The sequence below is a fragment of the Sprattus sprattus genome (assembly GCF_963457725.1).
Source record: "Sprattus sprattus genome assembly, chromosome: 1".
NCBI lineage: Eukaryota > Metazoa > Chordata > Actinopteri > Clupeiformes > Clupeidae > Sprattus > Sprattus sprattus.
In genome coordinates, this window is record NC_137920.1 from 7,390,951 (window position 1) to 7,415,529 (window position 24,579).

General features: G+C 40.6%; 1 protein-coding gene across 1 annotated transcript in view; it reads right to left on the reverse strand.

Moving 5' to 3' along the window:
* Positions 1-10,773: 10,773 nt before the first annotated feature.
* Positions 10,774-24,579, reverse strand: part of LOC308371207 (uncharacterized protein) — a gene marked incomplete at both ends in the record, with an annotated part of 40,523 nt that continues 26,717 nt past the window's right edge. Inside the window, one exon of the mRNA XM_080846053.1 lies at positions 10,774-10,826. Coding sequence (XP_080702179.1) covers positions 10,774-10,826 — 53 coding nt within the window. The remainder of the gene's footprint in view (positions 10,827-24,579) is intronic.

Consider the following 24,579-nt stretch of genomic DNA (forward strand, 5'->3'; position numbering starts at 1 on the left):
GTAACCCCAAGAGTTATTAAACTTTATTGCATTGTCGCAGTCTCTGGATCCTTTGCTAGTCTTCTGATGATCAATGATATAAATGAATCAAGGAATAACTAAGATGTTATAATAGTTTAAGAAAAAACATACCTGCAGTGCGTTCGAACGCTGAACTCTTCTTCCTGTTTTAATCCCAAAGTACACACGTTTGTAACGGAACAGTGTAGTCTCTTGAACCAACAAGAATACGGCGACATACTTCCACCGTGTGGACTGGAGTGTGTGTGTTTTTTTTTGTGCATCATTTTGTAAAATACCAACGTGCTCCTGTTTTTCAAGTCTTGTTGTGTTTTCTCTGCGTAGAACCACTCTCGTGTGTGATCTCTCTTTAGCAGTTCATATGATAAAATCTTACAAATTAGTCAGATCTGTTGGATAATCAACGACAGTATTTAACAGTCTACTCCAGACAGGACAGTGGAATACAAATGCAGGCTGTGAAAATACTGAACGGTTTATTTCAGAGCGGTTAACTACTACTGAGCGGGTCAATGGAGCATCTCCTACCCTTTGTGGCAAGAGCAATCTCGAACTAGAATCTAGATTTATCCTCTGTTATATCATTGTTTTTGCCAAGTTGGCCATATTATTTCATGATGGTGTGACTGCTGTGAAAGAGGCTATTTTGAAATATGCGGTGGTATTATAATCTCAACCAGGGGCGAATCTAGGTTCCGACTTTTGGGGGGGCTAAGCCCCTAGAGAAATCCTATTATTTTTCCTGTAACCCAACAGAACTAGGGGGGTCTGGGGGCATGCTCCCCCAGAAGATTTTTTTTGAAAATATTCTTTTAAATAGTGTCCTCTAGTGGGTTTTAGGTGAGAAATTAACAAATTTAGATTTAAAATATGGCACAACAACATATTGAAGACATCTGCTGAGAGGTGCTTATTATACTGTAGCATAATCATATAATGAAAAGAGACAGATTAGTTGCAGTTGTAATGGGCGGGCCTTGTTGTGTGTGTATTTACGATGAAACGTACCTTGTGATAAAGGCAGTCCGAGTACTTTTCTCCGGCGCTTTCTCCTTCCAATCCTCAGTATAATTCAAACTATTAACATGGAGCGGCATCAACGGTTAACGTTGTAGGCTGGAATTCACTAGCTAGTTATATCTGGCTGAGCTACTGAGTAGGCTAGCATACCCACAGGATCAATGAACCGGCATGATCTAAAGAGCCACGACATCAATAATAAATCCGCAATGATTTCACCATTTCGTTTAGTTTACCATTTTAAACTTAATGCGCTATATATAGGCTACCTTTGTATCAAGCAGCTGATTATGGCAACTTTCACAGCTTTTTTCCAGCTTGAGTCGGACAGTCGCTCCCAGTCTGTTTATTTGACGTTGTCTTGTCACCGTCTGTCTGCACGCTCTGTCTCACTCACTCACTCACGCACGCAGGCACGCACGAACTTATTACGTTCACAAAATCGGTTGATAGGTGTGAGTTTGACGATCTCAGAATAAAAAAAATTAAACCATTTTTGTTTGGGGGGGCTAATGAAACTTTTGGGGGGGCTCCAGCCCCCCCAAAAAGGGGCTAGATCCGCCCCTGATCTCAACAGTGTTTGTTTCATCTGCAGATTCAAAGTTTGATTGGGTTCAAGCTCTAGATGAGTTACTGGTCAAGTTACTTGACCATAAGCTGCCACCACCACCTTTAATTAAATCTCGGTCTGGTCCGGTCAAAGCACTCCGAACAGTCAGGCGATCTGTATCAATAATAATTATCTTCATAGTTGATAGAAATAGCTCACGTCGGCCTATACTCGCAACACATAACTTGTCTTTGCTATTACTGAAGAAATAACACATCACAGGTGAATAAGTTCTCTCCCCAAGCATCTACCCAGTCCGTGTGAACAACCAGCGGCTGCTTACAGCGTGCCCTCTCTCTCGTTTTCCGACCATTTTCCCTCCCCTCTATTAAAACCATCAATCTCATAATTTTCAGGTGCGTGAAGCCATAGCTGCAAATTAACGACCGCAGCAATCAGTGCAGTGTGTCCTGTCACAGTCAATCGTTCCATTTTCACGACAGAATTCAGCTTCACTCATACATTTCACCTGACAAATCATTAAAGGAGCAAGGCGCTCATTACGTGGCTTGTGTAATGTCTGTTTTCCTACGAATCTGGTGGTGTAAAACACGTAGCGGGTAAAGAACAGACAACATCCTCTTGGTTCGCTCACTTCAAAGTCAAACCAGTGACAGCGTCCCTCTGCACCCTGTCGCCGCCCCTCTACACTGAATGGTGTATGGTTATGTTTTGGATGTCATTTTTGTCCAAAGCGAGTTACAAAACATTACAAATACATCAAAATGACAGATGTGGATGTTTAGGCTCAACTTTAAACGTATCTTACTTCATTGATGAATAAGCGAATTTGGTGATTACAAAACCTGTTTATTCTTTCATTTTGTGCCTTTGACCTCGATATTTCTTACCCTCCCAACGTTATGATCAGTCTACAGGAAATGTAATTGAATCAATCAATTTTATTTTTATAAATAAAATACGGAACAGCAAATTTCACAGGGCATTTCACGTAATTATTAATGTATCATGATGTAATTAGCGCGTCCAATCCCAGGCGGCCAGGTTCGAGGGCGCATTGGAAAACTTGGAAATGTATTTTCACTCTTCTGGGAGACGAACATAGTATTGATAATAATACGAATGAGTTTGCAAATATATTTTTTTCTCAAATTAACAAAATATTGGTGGGGACTATTTTGTCTTTCCCAAACTTTGGTTGTGACCTATGGACCCTATGCATTGCAAACCTACGCCCTTGCATGGAACATTGTAAGAGAAGTCATGAGCATTTATTAGAAATCACAAAGAAAAGAGGACATCGTCTGACAGATGAATAAAGACAAGAATTATGACTGGATGTCACTTCCAACAGCTCCAGAGGTGATGCTTGAGCTGGTTCACTGCCCCTGCAAAAACTATGTTTGCCTGCAAGTTTAACCAACTTTGACAAAATGGTTATGAGAAAATGGGCAAAAATGTATGGTAACAACATCATCCCAACTGCACCTGAGTGATACCATGGCGATCAGGGCCGTTGCTAGGAATTCTGGGCCCCCTGAAAGAATATTGCTGTGGGCCCCCCCAACTTGTCATCGCCAAAGATCAATTTGACACAACTTTTTTTTCTTAGACTACTGTATATGTATTATAATTTGTTCTTAATTTTTCTGTTCCTCTATGTTCTTGGCAGTGCCTGACGCAATGCACCCAATTCATTTTTTTTTCTTCAATTAACCACTCAACAAAGAGTCACTGGGTATTATTATGTCCCTGCTTAAGACTCATGTCAATAGGCTACCATAGCAGTTTAGTTTTAGTAAACACTCATGTAAGAATGGAAAACTGTGTCCTACTGCTACTGGGATTTTATTGACAGCGTATTATAACGTTTGGCGAATTATAACCTTACTGATCTTTTCTTTGGATGATATTTAGTGATTTTGTACTGCCTTTCATTTTGTACTGACTTTCATTTTGTACTGACTTCTTTATGTTTTGACCTTGTGGTCAGCATCACTGATATTCAGGGTTTGCTTCAGTATCTTACGCCCCTCGTCCTTATCCGACAATGAATGGCAGGGAATAAAATCGGAGTACGGACAACTAATGCCCGTTGAGGATGCAGATTAGAGCGTGGATCGGGCCGAATTTTTCTGTCAGAGCCTGGCCCGGTCCGGCAGAATAGTAACCGAGCCCGGACCGAGTCCGACAGCCATTAAAATATTGTGATATCTTGTGATATTGTGTTCTGTGCCTGTTAGGTTTCCTGAAATGTTGTGTGCCTTTTAGGGGGATTTAGGGGGTGGAGTTAAGTGTGTGCGCAGGAGTGTGTGCGTGTGCAGGTGTGAGAGTGAATGCTCTCTCACACAAAAAGCGCCTTTAAACGCACAATGGTGCACAATAAGGCCAATAAGCATATTTAAATGAAATGATTCACATTGCAAGAACGTTTAGTAAAATGGTGCGGCTCCTTTAAGAGGAACACGTACAGGGAGGGAGAATGGTGACGCATAGTTTGGATGCAGCGACAAAGATTTATGTGCTGTAAAGGCCTTTTTACACTTCTACGATTCTCTCCGATTTAGTCGTAGAGGGACACTTTGGCACGCCTTGGCACGCCTTGGTAACACCTTCACCCAGGTGTTGACGCCCATCCGAGCCGTCGGAGAGCCGTCGGAGAGCTGGTTGGAGACAAACGCTTTTTTCAAACTTTTCTTAAAGAGTCGGAGAGAGTAGGATACTCCCTTGGCTGTGATTGGCCAGCTTACGGCATCATTTCCAAACTACATCATTTCCGTAATCACACATGTCAGGACCTCACATTTCCTGTTTTCTGTCAAAATGTTTTAGTACGACTTTGGTAAACTACAAAGCCTCACCGCTTTACCGCATTACGGCTACCGTATTTTATATAAACCCTCGAAAAGTACATTGCTCCCGACCACTGTTGGTCTCTTGGCTGGTGGCTCGGTGTTGAAAGTGCCTTCTCCAACCAGCTTGAACTGACATCTAACGTAATTTGCTACGGAGTAATGCTGGCAGCATTACTTTGCATCCATTAAATAGGAAGTGTATTTCATGTATGTGTAGAACCTATTTAGAATGTCTGACTTTACATAAAACGGCATGTGAAAGCCCTTGAGACAAACATTACCGTTGCCTCAATGAGGGTGGCGTGTGAGAGCATATATCAGCACGATAACATTGTACTTGTTAGCACGAGGCTAGCTAGCTACTATGGGTTTCAATGGGGTTTTGAGCATTAGCAGCACACTTTTGAGTGTTATTGTGAATACGCTAACGCTTGATTTAGCGGAAAATCTATTAAACGTACATACCACCTGCGCCTCTGTCTCCTGTTCTGTTGTTGTAGTTGTCGCCCAAAGAAAAATCGCTACAAGCACGTCCTCTGCTAATAACTCAAAGTCCAGCTCCACCATCAACCGCATTGTCTAGTTGCCATCGTTCGCTGTATGTGAGGATTGTCGGGAGGAGGTATTTATACAATAAACGACTACCACACACACAGCGATTTCTCTAAGATCGTCTTCTTGGGCATTAAAGGTGTCCAGGGAGAGGATCATAAGTAAGTGTGCTCCTGTATGTGTTTTTCAACATATTCATGGTTGAAAAGGCAGTCCCACAACTGTATGTTGAGGTATGCATGCTCTTGCTGTGTGTCTGATATAACTATAACACTGCATGTTGATTGGTATGATGAATACCGTGGGTTTATTTTTCTGGCCCTGTCCTCAGAGTTTGGGGGGTAATTTTGTTCGAAGTGTGCATGCTTTGTTTCATAGTGACACATTCACGTTACCACTTTTTGACAAGGGCAACCGTCTCGTGGCCAATGAGTGCATTGTCATAGCGTTGTAGTCAAAGCCATAGAAAACAAGGTTACCCAGCGATCATTGCAAATATGAATGTGACAAAAATACCAAAGAAAATAAGAACGTATTCATTTTATTGGATCGTTTTATTATAGTTTCTGTATTGTATGTAAGATAAGCATATTGTTTTGTTATAAATCGCTACTATGTTTTTGACAAAAAAAATGACCTCCACGATGGAGATACATTTGCCTTCTCAAGTGAATATATAGCATTAGCCATGCTAACATTGACTGAGCTAAATGTCTCCAAGGCCCATGTGACGACACCTGCCCGACAGGTCCAGAAGCAGCGTCTGTGTCATGTCATGTCAGTGACAGTTGGGTGGGAAAACAATCAATGACTTCCAATAAAGAGGTAATGGGGTAGCTACGGGCTCGACAAACAGTCGTTACCCCACCCAGCGGTCCAGGGTTAAACAGGCTTTAGGACGCATAGCCGTCGGAGTTGTATGTAAGCCCGACCAGTACGTTCAAATTTTTCTGCCCCCGCCCGCCCATTTTTTTTTCGAGGACGGAGAGGGATGCAGAAGTATATTAAGGCCTTAACAGTGTTAACCAGTATGTGAGTAACGTGAGTTTTAATAAAGCATAGCGTGTGTAATGTGTAGCTATTTCATTCCGTTTTGTAACTTTTCCTGCTGTCTGTAAAGGGAAGGAAGGTAAAGGAAAGGGAATTAACCCCGAAGTTAAAAACATTTAACTAATCTACTGAGGCCGTGGAGCATTTTACTCCCCTGCAATCCCCAACTACGGTCAGACAGACAACGGAACAAACGGAATGAAAAAGATACACATTACACACGCTATGCTTTAATAAAACTCACGTTTTATGATACACCAACGGAGGCACAACAGACAAATCTTACCATTGAAGATCTTTTTGCACGTCAACTTTCGTTATGAAACTATACATCCAACCATTGAGAGTTGTATCAATCATATTTCATTAAAACTTCACACTTCTTACATTGGACATATCCAACAGCCTAATTAGAATCTGCATCGTCTATTAAGCAGAAATATCTCCATACAGTAGATTTCCCTTCGTTTAGTATCATTTTAAACTCTCCATATGACAGTTTCTCTTTAACTTGCGCGAGTGTTAATGTGCCTATGGACCAAACCATATTTAAAAAAAGGGGGTTATTGCTCGGAAAAAAGAATATTTTTTAAAACATTTTGCTTGATTTTTTCGCTTTGTTTTAACTCTGATGCATTAGTATGAACATAAGATATGCCTATACATAATAATTTAGTCATAGAAAGGGAAGCTTACATAATAGGCTACTGGGGTTTTTGTGGGCCCCTATAATTGTCCCCACCTTTCACCCCTTTACGACGGCCCTGTCGGCAGGACAGAACAGTTGATTCGGGCAAGAACGGAGGAGGTGGTGTGTGTATCCTGATCAACAACCAGTGGATCCGAAAAAAAAATCGTCCGGCTGCTCACCTGACCTCAAATATCTAACGGTCAAGTGCAGACCATTCTACCTGCCCAGGGAATTCTCTGCAGTCGCTGTTTACGTTCCACCCCAAGCTGACACCTTCGGTCACATCCCACGCCTTCGCCTGCTTCGTGTTTGTCATGTCCTGGTACATGTCATGAGACTCCTGGCTATCCCTAGCGCCAATGTAAGTGGCAGCTTTTTCATGTAGCTCTGGTGTTTTGTATTCATGTATGTATTGTTTGGGAGTTGTATATGTACTGAGGTGTGTTTTATACTGTTCCCACACTGTACTCCTCTAGGAGCATAGGCTGGGTGTTGTCTTTTCTCTCCTACCCTCCCCAATGTTATGCTATAATTCTTCCCTATCTTTAGCCAGTTTCACTCTGGCAGGAGGACTGCCAATGGAAACTAGCCTTTTGTCTACAATTGGATGCATTTACATTTTAATGTTTTGATGGAAATTGATATAGTCATATAATTACCATTGCATACATGTATGCTCTTGTGTGTGTGTGTGTGCCATGTGTATTCACAGTCTGGCCTCACCCTCACTCATGGCCCATGTAATACACATCACCTTCTTACCAGGGTTCCTTTGGGTATGCATGTTCTGGAACATTCGGTGGGGGGGTGGTGGTCACCTCAGACCTTTGATTCACCTTGTGGTTCTATTGTCTGAAGTTTACTAAAAGATTGGCTAAGTTATTGTTATATCAGTTTATTAATGTACACTGTCCCTCTTCATCAAATAAACAAATCCAATCAAATCAAATCAAATCAAATCAAATCAAATCAAATCAAATCAAATCAAATCAAATCAAATCAAATCCAAATGTATTGTGTTGTGCTGATCTGTGTCGCATTCCAGGATCTCCTGCATGTATTGCGTTGTGCTGATCTGCGTCGCCCTCCAGGATCTCCTGCATGTATTGCGTTGTGCTGATCTGCGTCGCCCTCCATGATCTCCTGCATGTATTGCGTTGTGCTGATCTGCGTCGCATTCCAGGATCTGCTGCATGTATTGCGTTGTGCTGATCTGCGTCGCCCTCCAGGATCTCCGGCATTTATTGCGTTGTGCTGCTCTGGGTTGCCCTTGACGATCTCCTCCAGAAAGAGAACCATCTCCTCGGGCGGATCTCTCTCTGAGCGGCACGATCCTCTTCTGCTCTGGCTTTTTTCTCTTCCTTTGCCTTCTTTTTCTCTTCCATTTCTTTCTTTTTCTCTTCCATTTCTTTCTTTTTCTCTTCCATTTTTTTAACTTTCTTTTTCTCTTCAATTGCTTTCTTTTTCTCTTCCATTGCTTTCTTTTCTTCTTCCATTGCTTTCTTTTTCTCTTCCATTTCTTTCTTTTTCTCTTCCATTGCTTTCTTTTTTTCCATTTTTTTAGCTTTATTCTTCTCTTCAATTGCTTTCTTTTTCTCTTCCATTGCTTTCTTTTCTTCTTCCTTTTCTTTCTTTTTCTCTTCCTTTGCTCTGTTTTCCTCCAGTTTTTCAACTTTCTTTTTCTCTTCTTTTACTTTCTTTTTCTCTTCGATTGCTTTCTTTTTCTCTATTTTTTCATCCTCCTCTTTGTCCTCAGCCTGCAGCCTCTTAAGCTCTTTCCACTCAGCCTTCATGATTGTCTTATACATCTCCTCAAACTCCTTGGTCTTTATGGCTGCAGCTGCCCTGATTTTCTCTTCCTCTTTTGCTTTCTCTGCCCTGAGTCGTTTCATTATTTGCCCAGCTTTTTGTTCAATCTTGAGCTGCAGTTTGTGGTTCTGCTTAATGATCTTCTCAATTTCCTTGTGGCAGTAGAAGGTCTAAGAACAATAAAAGGCATAATAGTTCAATGATTTTAATACTCAATACAAGCAGTTTAATTATAACTTTTTTGTGTGATGAGGTACCTGGTAACTATCATTGAGGCAAGCCTTGTTATTCTGGAGCTTCCTCCATTCCTCCCTCAGCATCCAGGTTCTGAAAACCAGAGGGGCACCCTCTTTCCTACCGGTCTCTTGGGTAGAGGCGTTATACTCCTTAGGACCACACACACGCACGCACGCACGCACGCACGCGCACACACACACACACACACACACACTAGTCAGGGTGTCATGTGTAAGGTGTGTCTGTGTGTGTGGGTGTCACGTGTAAGGTGGGTGGGTGTGTGTGTGTGGGTGTCATGTGTAAGGTGTGTGTGTCTGTGTGTGTCATGTGTAAGGACAGGGGCCACGTCTTACCATCCACTTGCCAGCTTGGTGCTTAAGCTCCTTCATCAGCTTCTGTTTGTTGAGGACTGTCGTCACTGCTGTTGTCAGGGTGGCGTTCTCCATCTTCTCGGTCCACCTGTGTAAGTTGGCAGCGTCGGCAATAAATTCCTCTGTCTCCTCTGACCTCCTCTTGTCATAGGCATCGTCTTCCTTCAGCTCTAGAAGAAACCGCAGTCTCCTTTGCTCCTGCTCCAGGGCATACCTCTTGTCTCTCATCTTCTCCTTCTCGTCTGTCACCCTCTCTACCTCGCGCTTCATGATGGAGAGGGAGTCACGGCACTTCTCCTGCTCTTCGACTCTCACAGTCTTTGCAGCTGCTTCAAGCCTCTGAGTCTCCTTCTGCCTCTCTTCTCTCTCAGACTTGATGGTGGCCTCCAGTGTCACCTGGTCCAGCAGCATCTTCTCCATGGTCATCCTCATGGCCTGCTCTTTATGCCCGGTCTCCTCCGCCATGTCAGCAAATACCACCTCCAGCTCCCTTGCCAAGCTCTCGCTTATGTCTGACCTCAAAGCCTCACCAAGGCGATTCATTATGGAAATCTTGAGAAAATTAAAAAGTCAAATATTATTATCTTATTTAGTAATTGAATTACTTATAAAGTCTTTCTGTGGCCATCTCAATCAATGGATTCATTCATTTCTGAATAGCACCCCGGAACTTATTTTACAATTAACCACCCGTATTTTACATACAAAAAAACGTACAGGCATTAATTTGATATTTCCCCATACTGTAGCCTATGTGTATTTGAGAAATTAAATCCTGCTTAAATAAGTCTTGCTAGGTATTTAATGTGAACTACCTGTCAAAAGATGATCTAATCTCTCGTAGTCCTGATGAAATGCTATACTGATCCGATGTGCTTTGGTTCCGTCGTGAGTATGTGCTCAAAAAGATGATCTAATCTCTCGTAGTCCTGATCCGATGTGCTTCCGTTCCGTCGTGAATATGTGCTCAAAATGATGATCAATCTCCTACCTGCGCTTTTAGTCAAACGTGACGCAAACGTAGAACGTGACGCAACAATAGCCTGTTGCACGCTCGCATCAATCCAATCATTCTAAATGTACAGGTTTGCGTTATAGAAGTAGGAACGTTACCGTCCATGTTATTATTATACTAGTTATTATTATTAATACTAATTATAATAATAATAATAAACGTTATTTGTAAAGCACCTTTCATACAAACCAATGCAGCTCAAAGTACTTAACAGCAAATCAATGACGTGCACAAAGAAATTACATGCACAGTGATACACAAAAAATATAGGCCTACATCAAATAAACATAAAGACTAGATATGCTAAGTGATGGTCATTAAATATCACAAAAACCTGTCTTTTTCAACACCACACTAATACCTTGGTTTCATGGGCGAGGAAGAGCGCTTAACCTGCAACCATGCCATCAGTTTGTTGAATGAATAATTCCATGAATAATAACTAGCCTGTAGGTTATACATGATTTCAAGATATTTTGGCAACATCACTACATGTTACATAAAGTATTATTACTCTCACTTTCACGATATTTTATTGTCTAAAACTATTACAAAGTTGTGCGATATCGTTGTACAGTAGCCTACATTGCAGAACGGCACGGTACAGCGTCGTTGTAGAGAATCGTTGTGAGTCCTGTGTATAGAAGCGGAGATAGGACACAACACATCACACAGAAAACTGTATTTCATTTGTCAAGTTCATTTTTATTTAGTGGTTGCAACGATAAAGCACCTTTGTAGCCTTTCGTGAAAGCAGGGGCGGAGTGGGACACAAAAATCCACCGGGACAATTCTGACTGCACCGGCCCACCACCGGCCCACAACGTGCCCAAAACTGGCCCAACCCGCATCCCCTCCACCTCCCATATCAACTACACAAACAAACGGGCGGCTTTTGATCATTATTGTTAGATTTAGTGTTGATGTGTGGGTGACAGACATGACAGTGACAGTGACAGTGACAGTGTATTTGTATATGTACATTTATGGAAATACGGAACAAATCGCGTCCCGTATTGGCTCAAATGTTATGCTAATTCGCAACAATGTGTCCTGTCAACTCACTCGCATTTAGTTGACGGCTGGTTGAATAAATCCGTAATTCTTGTACATTTTGATGCACTTTCCTCAAGCATCCGCCTCTTTTTCAGTCTGGCCTTTTTGCCCCCTCCTTTCTCCTTTCTCTTATGTCCCTCAATCAGGTCCACTTCACCTGCTCTCTCTCGCTGATAGCCGCTAATTTATCTCCCTAGGTTCACTTGATAAAGGCACAACGATACGCATTTCCCATGAGGCAATTTGCTCCGACCATTCTACATTCAACAAAAAACGAATTCAATCGCTGGCCAATTTATATTTGTGGTCATGAAAGTAGCCTAATGAAGCGTCTGAATAAAAAAGAATTACATCAATATAGGAGGCTAAACAAAAATCAGAAGGTTGGATTAATGGGAGTGAGTTTGACACACACCATAGGTGTGATGTACAGAGACAAATAGAGCTATAAATAGTGGTTGGACTGCTGAACCACAGAACTCTCAGAGAATTTAGAGATTTTCACGGGACCATGATTTGACGTACATGTAATCTCGATGGGCCGCTCATGAATTTGACACGACGGCTGCGAAGGCCGGTCTGCAGGCTGGTTCTCGATAGATTATTGGCCGACCGGCCTACCGGGAAAAATCCCGGTCCTCCCGATGGCCACTCCGCCTCTGCGTGAAAGGATTCAGTTTGAAAGGTGGAACGATGTCAAACCAACAGGAACTCGGTGCTGCAAGGTACACCTCGCTGCCCTTCTAAATCAGGTGCCATGGTATGATTTAGCTGAAACTATACAGTTATCTTGCCTTTGCCAGTTGAAAGTAGACCTAGTGCAATATTATGTTTCTACAACTGTCAAAAGAGACTACAAGAAAGAGTGAATTCCAGCATCCTGACTTCTGACTACATTCTAAAATGGGACACAGCATTTTAGACAAGTTTATAGCTAAGTTAAACACATCCAAACCTTAGAACTGTTTACATATCCACTAGAGTACAGTAAAGATCAAATTATTTAACTGAATTGTGCTGCTGAGCTGCTTTGCCAATTAGCGGCTGGCTTCACTGTCTGTCGCGACGCTGCTTCACCGTCGGCTGCTTTTCTGCTACACGGCTTGTCTTCATTGTGCTCAGTGACCGTTGGTGCTGAGCTGAACCGGAGACGGTTTAAATATTAAGATAGCTGATAAAAACGAGTGGGAAAATAAGGCACTAGCTGCACTAAATGTGTACCGTAGCTGTTTAGTGTTAAAATATGGAAAGCCAAAAATGACATAATTAAAAATAAATACATATGGAAAAATGTGAGTCATAAATAAACAAAATGACTAAAAATGCACCAAAGAAAAGCATTAGAAAAAATATATCATGCAGTTATGTGAATGGAAATGGAAAATTAGTCCTTTTTATTTACTGTTACATTTATTTACGCTTACATTTATTCCCAAATACATTTCTTCCTCCTTTTATTTTTCTATTTACACATTTTTTACCGTACTATTTCCCGTACCGTATTTATTTCTTCTCGCGCCTTTTTACATTTCTTTCTCCTACATTTACATTTCTGGCTGCATTTATTTCTGGCTGCATTTATTTCCGTATTCATTCTTGTCTCAGTATGCAAATGAGGTTGGCTATCATTGGCCAGCGCACAGTGTCGCTCATTGGTCTCGCTAGGCCTCTGGCCTAAGTGTTGGTGAGAACTGAGAAGCTGTATGGTATGGAGAGATCGGAAGAGATTGAAAGCTATTTTGATGCAATTTGAATCACTATTTTTTTTAATGAATCCACCGATCACTTGGAGTATGGTGGCGAGGGAGCTTCGAGGCTTCGCAGAGATGGCTGAGCGTAATAGGATGTCTATGTGGCTGAGACCTTGACTCCAGATTTCTTACCCTGCTCGCTCGCTACAATACGCCATACTCAAACGAAGATTCCCGCTACCTGTTGTGCAGTGGGATGTAGCAACAAAATAGGGGACGCAAACGTCTCATTTTATAGCTTTGGTGTATAGTATTTTCATTGTAGATGCACGACAGTTCATTTCCACGAGGGATCAATAAAGAGACTATCTATCAACTTTTTGAGAAAGTTAAAGAGCTGCACACATTGCCTTAGAGTTATTACAATCCTCACGTTATGTGTGGCCTGATTTCATGGGTTTGGGTGACAAATCCAGCGATTTTTTTCTCACTTGTCATTAGGGGGAATATTGTGTTGACAAAGCTCTGCAAAAACTATATATCACGTCCTGCCGTTCACGTTACAACCGAGCTGACGAGAGCGGACAAGGATCTCAACTGCTGATGTGCACTGGTTGTGGTTAACTGGCTAAGCTTCTGTTAGCTAAACTAACGGTGCACTGTTTAACTTGGTTAGCTTCCGTTAGCTAAACTAACTGTGCACTGCTTAGCTTCCGTTAGCTAAACTAACTGAACCATGGCAAGCAAAACGATAAACCTCATACGTTAAGGTTGACAGCTTGGGTATGATCAGTGTGTGTGAAGGTGATATGTGTGTGTGAAGGTGACTAACGTGAGTTAGCTGGTTAGCTTGCATAGCTTTGGTTATAAGAATACAGAGCTAGGGGAGAGTGGGGTAAGCAGCTCGACCAATGAGAGAGACGGTGCGCTGGCCAATGATAGCCCACCTCATTTGCATACCGAGACAAGAATGAATACAGAAATAAATGCAGCCAGAAATAAATACAGCCAGAAATGTAAATGTAGGAGAAAGAAATGTAAAAAGGCGCGAGAAGAAATAAATATGGTACGGGAAATAGTACGGTAAAAAATGTGTAAATAAATAGAAAAATAAAAGGAGGAAGAAATGTATTTGGGAATTAATGTAAGCGTAAATAAATGTAACAGTAAATAAAAAGGACTCATTTTCCATTTCCATTCACATAACTGCATGATATATTTTTTCTAATGCTTTTCTTTGGTGCATTTTTAGTCATTTTATTTATTTATGACTCACATTTTTCCATATGTATTTATTTTTAATTATGTCATTTTTGGCTTTCCATATTAAAATGCCCACGCTTTGTGCACCAACAGGCAGAGGCACGGGAAGTCAGATTTTGTGATTTTTAGATGCAATTTCCTGCATTCTAATACATTTTAGGGTGAGGAATTGTGAATCCCATCTGATTTACACCCTCAGATTTGCACAGTCAAGTTTACCGCAGACATAGGCATTTTCATTATTATTATTAGGAATTGTGAATCTCCATCTTCTAACTCGTCGCATTTTTGCCAAAATACTCCAAGTTCGTCTACGTTTTTCTTCATCCGTTACAGTTCCAACTTCAGCACACACACGTGAACCTCATAGCAAGATCTCCATGCATACCTGTGATAACTAAAAACTAGCAAACCCATTTGTTTAACATTTATTTTCTTACCCAAAGCAAAAATATGAGTTAAACCGTTTTAATATATATTTAATACATAAACATTAGTAAGAGCTTTATTTATTTTTCCCTGCCTGGAGCTAGGGGGTGCTGGAGCACCCTCAGCACCCCCCCTTCCCGTGCCCCTGAAGTGAGGGAGGAAGGACTGTGCGCCTGGTTGCCATTGCCCTGCTTATTCCGTTGGTGGCATAAGTATGTGAGATACAAGTTGTTTCAGAGTGTTTTTGTGGACTACAGTACTACAAAATAGCAGGCAGGAATACAATTGATACAAAGCCACCAGTGTGGTACCATTGTACTTAAAAAGCTGGTGGACAGCATGTCTTTGGACTAGACAAGGCCAGAAGGAAAGGATGCAAAGCCAATTAGTCAAATCAGGCCTACTCTTGATTTGAAAAACTACATTCTAAATGCTGGGCCTACCATTTGGCCTTTTTTCCCCCTCAATTACTAAAGCTATTGGTTATTATTTGACCAATTTACAGCTGCAATTGTTTTAAGAAAAATTAAGACACAAGACCAAAAGTGATGCATCATGCTCTGAATCATTCACTAACATCCTTTCCAAAATATTAAACAACAAGTAAAAAAGGCAACAAGTAAGAGAACATTATTTTTCACTAACTATAACATGGGCTGTTGTTGTGGGTAGACGATCGATTGACTCCTAAAACGATCGGTTGACAACCAATCAAAATTCTAGAATTCGTCTACGATTTAGTTACCAGGCAGGAACTGAAAACACCATTTATTTGATTGACTATTACCAGGACCTCTACTTTTTTCACTTAGCTGCAACGACTTTGCCTGACTTTTAATGGTGTGACACGCTTAACGCTGCTGTTAAACATTAAAAGCAACTGAATTACACTTGTGTTAGTGTAACAGGTTTAATTCTCCCCACTTGCCATTGCTTGTTGTTGGTAGCTGTAGCTGTAGCTGTAGTGGTGAGTTTGGTGTGTTAGAGCTCCCTCTATGGGACTGTAGTTGTAGTATACCTGGCATTGCCGCGTCCTCTCCTCAGTCTGCGTTTACCCTTACTGAGAGAGGTACGTACCCAGAGCAGGTGGATCATAATGTACACTTTAGTATAGCTTAAACATGAGTCTGAGTGCTGTAACAGTGTTTTAGTGTATTTGATAATTAGTATAACAGTATAGTGTATTTCGGAGTTGATATCTATATTTGTTAAGTGTATTTGAGAGTTTAGGATTGCTAGCTTTGCTAACCATGCGGTTTTGTTTCTATGCTACTGTTATATCTCAATGAAAAGCTGCTTCAGCTTAATTGTCTCTTTCTCATGTTAGGCTGTCGATCTGGGGATGTGTGATCACTTTGCTCTGTGTTTTGTATTACGTGTCAGGTATGTAACCAACTCATTGCCATGTAAATGAAATAGTTTGTATTTTTCTTATAAGAGTACGTTTTCTATTCAATGTTGCTGAATAGCACAGGTTAGCATAGAACAGTGACCATGAACACCATGAGGGCAACTCTCCGGTGTATCTATACTCAGTCTGCGTTTACCCTTACTGAGAGAGGCTGTCGATCTGGGGATGTGTGATCACTTTGCTCTGTGTTTTGTATTACGTGTCAGATGTCCTCAATAAACGGCTGGGTGCCAAAAGAATCACCGTGTCGGTATCAAAATCACAACGCAAGACAGAGTACTATACCGCTACATTAGGTGTAATGTGTAGCGGTAAATAACATAAACGACAATAACGTGAGTGCTTGATAAAGGATACATGTTACACTTCACAAACACACATAATCGAGGTTTTTTTTTTTTTTTTTTTTTTGTGGGAAAGTTATTCAATTGGTTAGCTTAAATAACTGTTTCGTACGTGAGCTAACTGGCTATCGTAAGTGTTAATTATATCTGTCCTATAGGACAGCGTGTGTCATATTAATCCATTAGTAAACTGAGCAAGCATGACGATTGTTGATTCATTATTTAATTCAGTATTTTTACTGTTTAACTGAATGGCCGATGTGTGACAGTCTGATAGCAGACATGGCTACGCTAGCTACTGTACTGTGTTTGGTAAACTTAAGCTAGTACTCTTACAAATACACACACACACACACATAATCGATGTATACAATTGTTTATTGTTTAGCTTTAATTACAGTAATGTATGCGAGCTGACTAACTAGCTATATACTGGCACCTGCTGAGTCTGTCACCCTATATACGTTTGATACAGCCCGCTAAACGGTTGAGCACTGCCTGACGTTACCTGAGGGAAAATATAACTGCAAGATTGCGCGCCTAAACTTTATCGATTATATTTAACACGACTCATTCACGCAAATGCTGTGACACGGAGGCTAACATTTCCCCATGCTATTGTAATTGATTTTCCACAGGGGGTGCATCTGTGTTTTTCCCCCTGTTATTTCACTTACTAGAGCTAACTAGCTATATGCTGTACAGTGTTTTGATAAGGTAAAGCTATCATGCACACACACACACACACAGCCCACCATGGAGTTTGCTTATTAAGTCATTTGGTTGGCCCTTAAAAGGGCCATTTTTGTGGCTCAGAGGACTAAAGGACTACATTTAAATGTTCAATGATGTTAGCCATGAGCAAGGCGTTACCCGAGGTGTTCAAATGAACCCCGTCTTTACGGTAATGTTTTTGTGAGCCATACAGCTCATGCCCGACTTAAAAAGCTGGTGGACAGCCCGACCAGTATACGTTCAAATTTTTCTGCCCCCGCCCGCCCATTTTTTTTTTTCGAGGACGGAGAGGGACGAGAAGTATATTAAGGCCTTAACAGTGTTAACAAGTATGTGAGGAACGTGAGTTTTAATAAAGCATATAGCGTGTGTAATGTGTAGCTATTTCATTCCGTTTTGTAACTTTTCCTGCTGTCTGTAAAGGGAAGGGAGGTAAAGGAAAGGGAATTAACCCCGAAGTTAAAAACATTTAACTAATCTACTGAGGCCGGGGAGCATTTTACTCCCCTGCAATCCCCAACTACGGTCAGACAGACAACGGAACAAACGGAATGAAAAAGATACACATTACACACGCTATGCTTTAATAAAACTCACGTTTTATGATACACCAACGGAGGCACAACAGACAAATCTTACCATTGAAGATCTTTTTGCACGTCAACGTTCGTTATGAAACTATACATCCAACCATTGAGAGTTGTATCAATCATATTTCATTAAAACTTCACACTTCTTACATTGGACATATCCAACAGCCTAATTAGAATCTGCATCGTCTATTAAGCAGAAATATCTCCATACAGTAGATTTCCCTTCGTTTAGTATCATTTTAAACTCTCCATATGACAGTTTCTCTTTAACTTGCGCGAGTGTTAATGTGCCTATGGACCAAACCATATTTAAAAAAAGGGGGTTATTGCTCGGAAAAAATAATATTTTTAAAACATTTTGCTTGATTTTTTCGCTTTATTTTAACTCTGATGCTTTAGTATGAACATAAGATATGCCTATACATAATAATTTAGTCATAGAAAGGGAAGCTTGCATAATAGGCTACTGGGGTTTTTGTGGGCCCCTAGAATTGTCCCCACCTTTCACCCCTTTACGACGGCCCTGATGGCGATGCCACCACACAAGTAATCTAATGATTCAGTTCAATTATGATTCTTTGGTAGCGATTAGCCTTATCGTTAGAAATACAATAATCATCCAAACTTTAGAAATCCATCGAGGGGGTTGACTTTTCCTCTTTGATCTGGAGCACTCACACCTAATTGTAAGCCCTGTCAGACCCTCATCTGAAATTGTGATTAACATTAAATAAGCGTTAAATACATTATATCAATAAGACACAGCACAAAATACAAAAGTAATTAGGATGATTAGTGCAACGGCCCAGTGTTTGAGAAACACTGCACTAGGACATCAAGTCTGAAATGCCATCAGCGGTTGCACAGTGAAGAAAAGCCACGTAAATGCTTGAATTCTGAAGTCTGCAGTTGTGAAATGCATATGTTGATACTCATGCCAATGTGGAAACATTTCTAAACAAGCTGGGTCTTTAAAACGTCACCTGAATGTACATGGCAGGTTTGGTCCACATAAATGTGCCTGACTTCTCATATGTTTACAATATGAAAAGGCATTTTCACTGGCATTTTCACATGCAAAAACATACTATGTGGGAAAACATTTACAAGGTCTTCAACTCTGTTTGTGTGTGTGTGTGTGGAAGAGAAGACAGGAGAGAAGCCTCGTGAAGGTGCCCAGTGTGTGCACACTCACACTCACACACACACACACACACACACACACACACACACACACACACACACACACAGGCCGATAGCACAGAACAGGATCCCAAATGAACCTTCCCCCTGTGGTAACTATGGAGATCTCAATCAAATTAACCTTCACCCTGTGGTAACTATGGAGACATCAATTACATAAACCTGTATTTCCTTTGTGGTGTGTGAAGCTGAACTGGTACTATATGGTAAGAACAACATGGGTTTGGTCTCCAGAATGCGCATCAACAATGGTGTCTTCTAATGAAACAAAGGCAATGTGAATATGGAGTAGAATATCTGTGTCAGTCCTGTGGTACCTATGGACACGTGCCAATGACCAAAGGTATACTCTACCTGTACAGGAAGTGGTTTGGGGTCAAAGGTATACTCTACCTGTACAGGAAGTGGTTTGTGGTCAAAGGTATACTCTACCTGTACAGGAAGTGGTTTGGGGTCAAAGGTATACTCTACCTGTACAGGAAGTGGTTTGGGGTCAAAGTGTCTGATAAGGAAGCAGAGGCAAGGTGAATGTAGAATGCAGATTATCTCTCGTAGTACTACACCTTGAAATGTCACAACAAGGTGATAAATCATTTAAATGAATGCTTTGTTTGTTTATGTTTAACTTTACCAGGATATCGTTGATGGCAGGAATGTGTATATTAAACGCTCCAAAGTGAAAATAAATGCATAAGGCTGTGCTGTGTTTCATCACTTGTTTAGTAACAATTCAATTTGACATCAGCAATGAGAATTCCACAGATTAATGACAATTTACATGACAATTCCACAGATTAATGACAATTCAATAGGCAAACAAAAAACAATAACAAATAATAAACAATACAAATAATTGAATTTCTAACATACACCCTATTAAAACGTTTAAAACATTTTTGTATTAGATTTCCACACAGCAAATGTTGATATGATTTGTCTCCTATGTATAATGATCACTAAGAGTTGATTTGTTAGCATGTGCTTTCCCCAACTGTGCACATAAATCACTCTTTACTTGAAAGAAAAACATAACGGAGCACTTTGTTATATCACTCAAAAGCTTCTCATTGATTTTCCACCTGTGTACTTTTGTTAAGTTGATTTGCTGTCATGTGCTTTCCCCCACTGAGAACATGCTTTACTGTAGGATTCAATTCAAGAACAGTAAGGATCGGTTTGTGTATGTAAATGCTTTAAATCACAGAGATTGTTAAGTTGATTTACTGGCATGTGCTTTCCCCCACTTAAGGCTTATACTGTGTGATCTTAAGTTTATGTTGCTCCTCTCCAGTGTGTATTCATATATGGGTTTTAAGATTTGAGAAGGTTCTAAAGGCTTTTCCACACTGGGCACATTTATGAGGCTTCTCTCCAGTGTGTACTAGCATATGGTCTTTAAGATATGAAATGCGTGAAAATGCTTTTCCACATTTGGCACATACATGAAGCTTCTTTCCAGTGTGTATTAGTATATGCCTTTGAACATTTGAGGAATAGCAAATGATTTTCCACAATGTGGACAATCATGAGACTCCTCTCCAGTGTGTATTGACATATGTGTTTTAATTGCTTTGCATGAAAATGCGTTTCCACACTGGGTACATTGATATGTCTGTTAAGGTTATTAAGGGGTGCAAATGTTTTCTCACATTCTGTTCATTTATGAGGCTTTTCTCCAGTGTGTACTAGCATATGTGTTTTAAGAATACTAATGCGTAAAAATGCTTTTCCACACTGAGCACATACATGAAGCTTCTTTCCAGTGTGTATTAGCATATGGTCTTTAAGATTTGAAATGCGTTTACATGCTTTTCCACACTGGGGACATTTATGAAGCTTCTCTCCAGTGTGAAATAGCATATGTTCTTTAAGATATCTAATGTGTAAAAATGCTTTTCCACACTGGGCACATTTATGAGGCTGCTCTCCAGTGTGTGTTAACATATGTTTTTTAAGATATGAAAGATTTGAAAATGCTTTTCCACACTGGGCACATTTATGAGGCTTCTCTCCAGTGTGTATTAACATATGGGATTTAAGGATTGAAATCTGTGAAAATGCTTTTCCACACAGGGCACATTTATGAGGCTTCTCTCCAGTGTGTGTTAGTATATGCCTTTGAAGCATTGAGAAACATGTTAATGCTTTTCCACACTGGGCACATGTATGAGGCTTCTCTCCAGTGTGTATTAACATATGTTTTTTAAAATGTAAAACCCTTGAAAATGCTTTTCCACACTGGGCACATTTATTAAACTTCCCTCTAGTGTGTATTAACATATGTGTTTTAAGATGTGAAACGCGTGAAAATGCTTTTCCACACTGTACACATTTATGAGGCTGCTCTCCACTGTGTATTAGCATGTGGATTTTAAGACTTGAAATCTGTAAAAATGCTTTTCCACACTCGGTACATTTATTAGGCTTTTCTCCAGTGTGTATTAGCATATGTGTTTTAAGACTTGACATCTGGGTAAATGCTTTTCCACACTGGGCACATTTATGAGGCTTCTCCCCAGTATGTATTAATATATGCCTTTGAAGACTTGAGGAACATTTAAATGTTTTTCCACAGTGGGCACATTGATGAGGCTTCTCTCCAGTGTGTATTAGCATATGTCTTTTAAGATGTGAAACATCTGAAAATGCTTTTCCACACTGGCCACATTTATGAGGCTTCTCTCCAGTGTGTATTAGCAAATGGCTTTTAAAAAGTGAAACGTGTGAAAATGCTTTTCCACACTGGGCACATTCATAAGGCTTCTCTCCAGTGTGTATTAGCATATGGCTTTTAAAAAGTGAAACGTGTGAAAATGCTTTTCCACACTGGGCACATACATGAAGCTCCTCACCAGTGTGTCCTTGACCTACCATATGCCGTCGAAGATTTGAGGACCATGAAAATGCTTTTCCACACTGGACACATTTATGAGGCTTCTCTCCAGTGTGTATTAACATATGGTCTTTAAGTTTTGAGGAGGTGGTAAATGCTTTACCACACTGGACACATTTATGAGGCTTCTCAAAAGTGTTCTGCTTTTGATTAACACTAAGAGTGTGTGTTTCCTGGTGTTTTTCGAGTTCTCTCAGGACCGTGAAACTCTCTCTGCAGACTGTGCAGTGGTACGGCCCTCCATTGAGTTGCTGGTTGAGTTCATCATTCTGTCCATGGAGCTTCTGTTGGGTTCCATCTGAATGTTCTGCACCTGAAAGAGATTCATATGGATTTAGAATGACAGAAAGATGTTCTACAGGCAGCAATTCATTGTTACCCGATGAGGAGATATTCCATTGTTTGAATATTCTGATACAACTAGAGGAGTTAGATTGGTCATTCAACTTGCTTTTCTGGCTCTGCATGGGAGTGTGTTTGTATTTCAACCCCCTTCACTAGTAAAACAAAATAATTTTCTAACTCACATTGACTGTGCGCTTACATTTGGCATAGTAACCACACCATTTGGCATAGTAACCACACCATTTGGCACAGAAACCACACAAATGTTTGTGCTTGTGTGTCTGTGTGTGTGTGTGTCTGCGTATGTGTCTGGGGTGTGGTGTGGTGTGTGTGTGTGTGTGTGTGTGTGTGTGTGCGTGTCCATGGATCTTCAGTGGAGTTGTGTTGGGATGTTCTGATGCATCTGGAAGAGTTACCACATGTTCTGATACGGTTTCAATTTCATATACAGTTCAAAATAAATGCTAAAATAACAATCAGTGAGTGTGTGTGTTTGTGTTTGAATAAGAAGCCTGTTCTGTGCTGCCTGTGTTTGTGTGTGTGTGTGTGTGAATAAGAGGCCTGTTCTGTGCTGCCTGTGTGTGTGTGTGTGTGTGTGTGTGTGTGTGTGTGTGGTGTGGAAAAAATATATGACTGCTTTACCTGTAACCACAACAATTTGGCATAGTAACCTCATCAATTATTTGATTGGTCTTGCCACTACTTAAAGCAACTGTGCATTTTGGTACCACTTTACAATAAGGCTCCATTATAAAAGATGAAGATCCCCATCTTGGCAACCCACTGTCTATCCCTTAACTTGCTCATCTTGGCAACCCACTGTCTATCCCTTAACTTGCCCATCTTGGCAACCCACTGTCTATCCCTTAACTTGCCCATCTTGGCAACCCACTGTCTATCCCTTAACTTGCCCCATCTTGGCAACCCACTGTCTATCCCTTAACTTGCCCCATCTTGGCAACCCACTGTCTATCCCTTAACTTGCTCCACTAGCCCAATTGCACACTCCCTACCATTCTTGTATCTGTTACTAGAGATTAAACCCCAGGACATTTTTATATTTTTTCGCAGGGCATCTGTTTATGTATTATTTTCAAAAATCAGTTTGACGGTATGGTCGTGGGAAGGACACAAACACAACTGCCATCCCCAGTAGCCGCGGTGCTGTGGTCCGAGAAGGAACTCCCCTATAAATGTAAGTAAAGCTTGGTAATACTTTACCTATTATTCCTCACTAATTCATTAATAATGAAATAAATAAAAAACATCCATCTCCAAGTTTCCTCTTCAACACAATTTCCTGACTAAAAAAAGAGTCACAATGTAGCCGTCCATCTGTATCTGCATCAAATGAATGATATATAAAAAAATACACTTCTTTGATTGGTTGTGAAAGGTCAGGCTTGGTCAGTGGCCTTCACTGATTGGCTGTGAAAGGTCAAGCAGGGTCTTTGATTGGTTGTGAAAGGTCAGGCTGGATCAGTGGCCAGGATACTGTTCGGCGTAGCTCGCTAAGCGGTTTAGCGAGCTAGATTCCAGACTAAAAAAAGAAAATGCCCCTTTTTTTGGTTTGGCGAAGCACCTTCTAATTAATTACCATAGTAACATAGCACTAAGCACTAACCTGCTCCAGGGCAGGCTAACCTAAGTTTAGCTGGCTAAGCTTGCCACACCCCCGGCAAAAGGAGGGATCCCATTGACCAAAGAGTCATGTTAGATAGTTTGATTAGCGTAGGGAGTGAGTTATTTGCGATCGCCAAGATCCATTTTTCCATCATGATGAGTTCTTGTATGAACGCTACCGATTCAGCCGACAAAGATTCATTATTTTAAAAGACCTTCTTGATTCATCACAGTCGAACACCACAGTCGAACATTGAATGTCTTCACTGGTCTGCGAGTGGTAGGCTTCACTTTTGTAATGTCGGGGATGTGGAGAACAAAGCATTCATAATTATATGACCATGGTATTAGTAGGGAAGACTGAGTACAGTTGATACACCCGAAATAACTTGCATGCGCAGCAATCCTGAGACGTGTTTTTCAGTTTGCACATGAATACTAACGTCTTCTTTGATCCCAGGAAAATTGAGCACATAACCCATCTCCCTTACGGAGATATTGGCGAAGTTGTTATACCTACTTTAACTTACGTCATTGCAAACTTCTAGTTTTGCAAACGTGTCTTGATTTTGTGCAGTAGTAAATAAAGTCTCAGTCTACTACACCATACATAGCACATACATTTTGTAGAAAATGATTAAGGTGGATGCATGATAAGAAGAGAGAAATACACAATTTCTTTTCATTGCTTCAATTTATTTAATTTCTTATTAATACATTTACATTCAGTCATAGTCATTTTATTCAAAGCTATATACAAGGATATGTAAAACTATAATTGATGCGGAAGTGATCAAACTG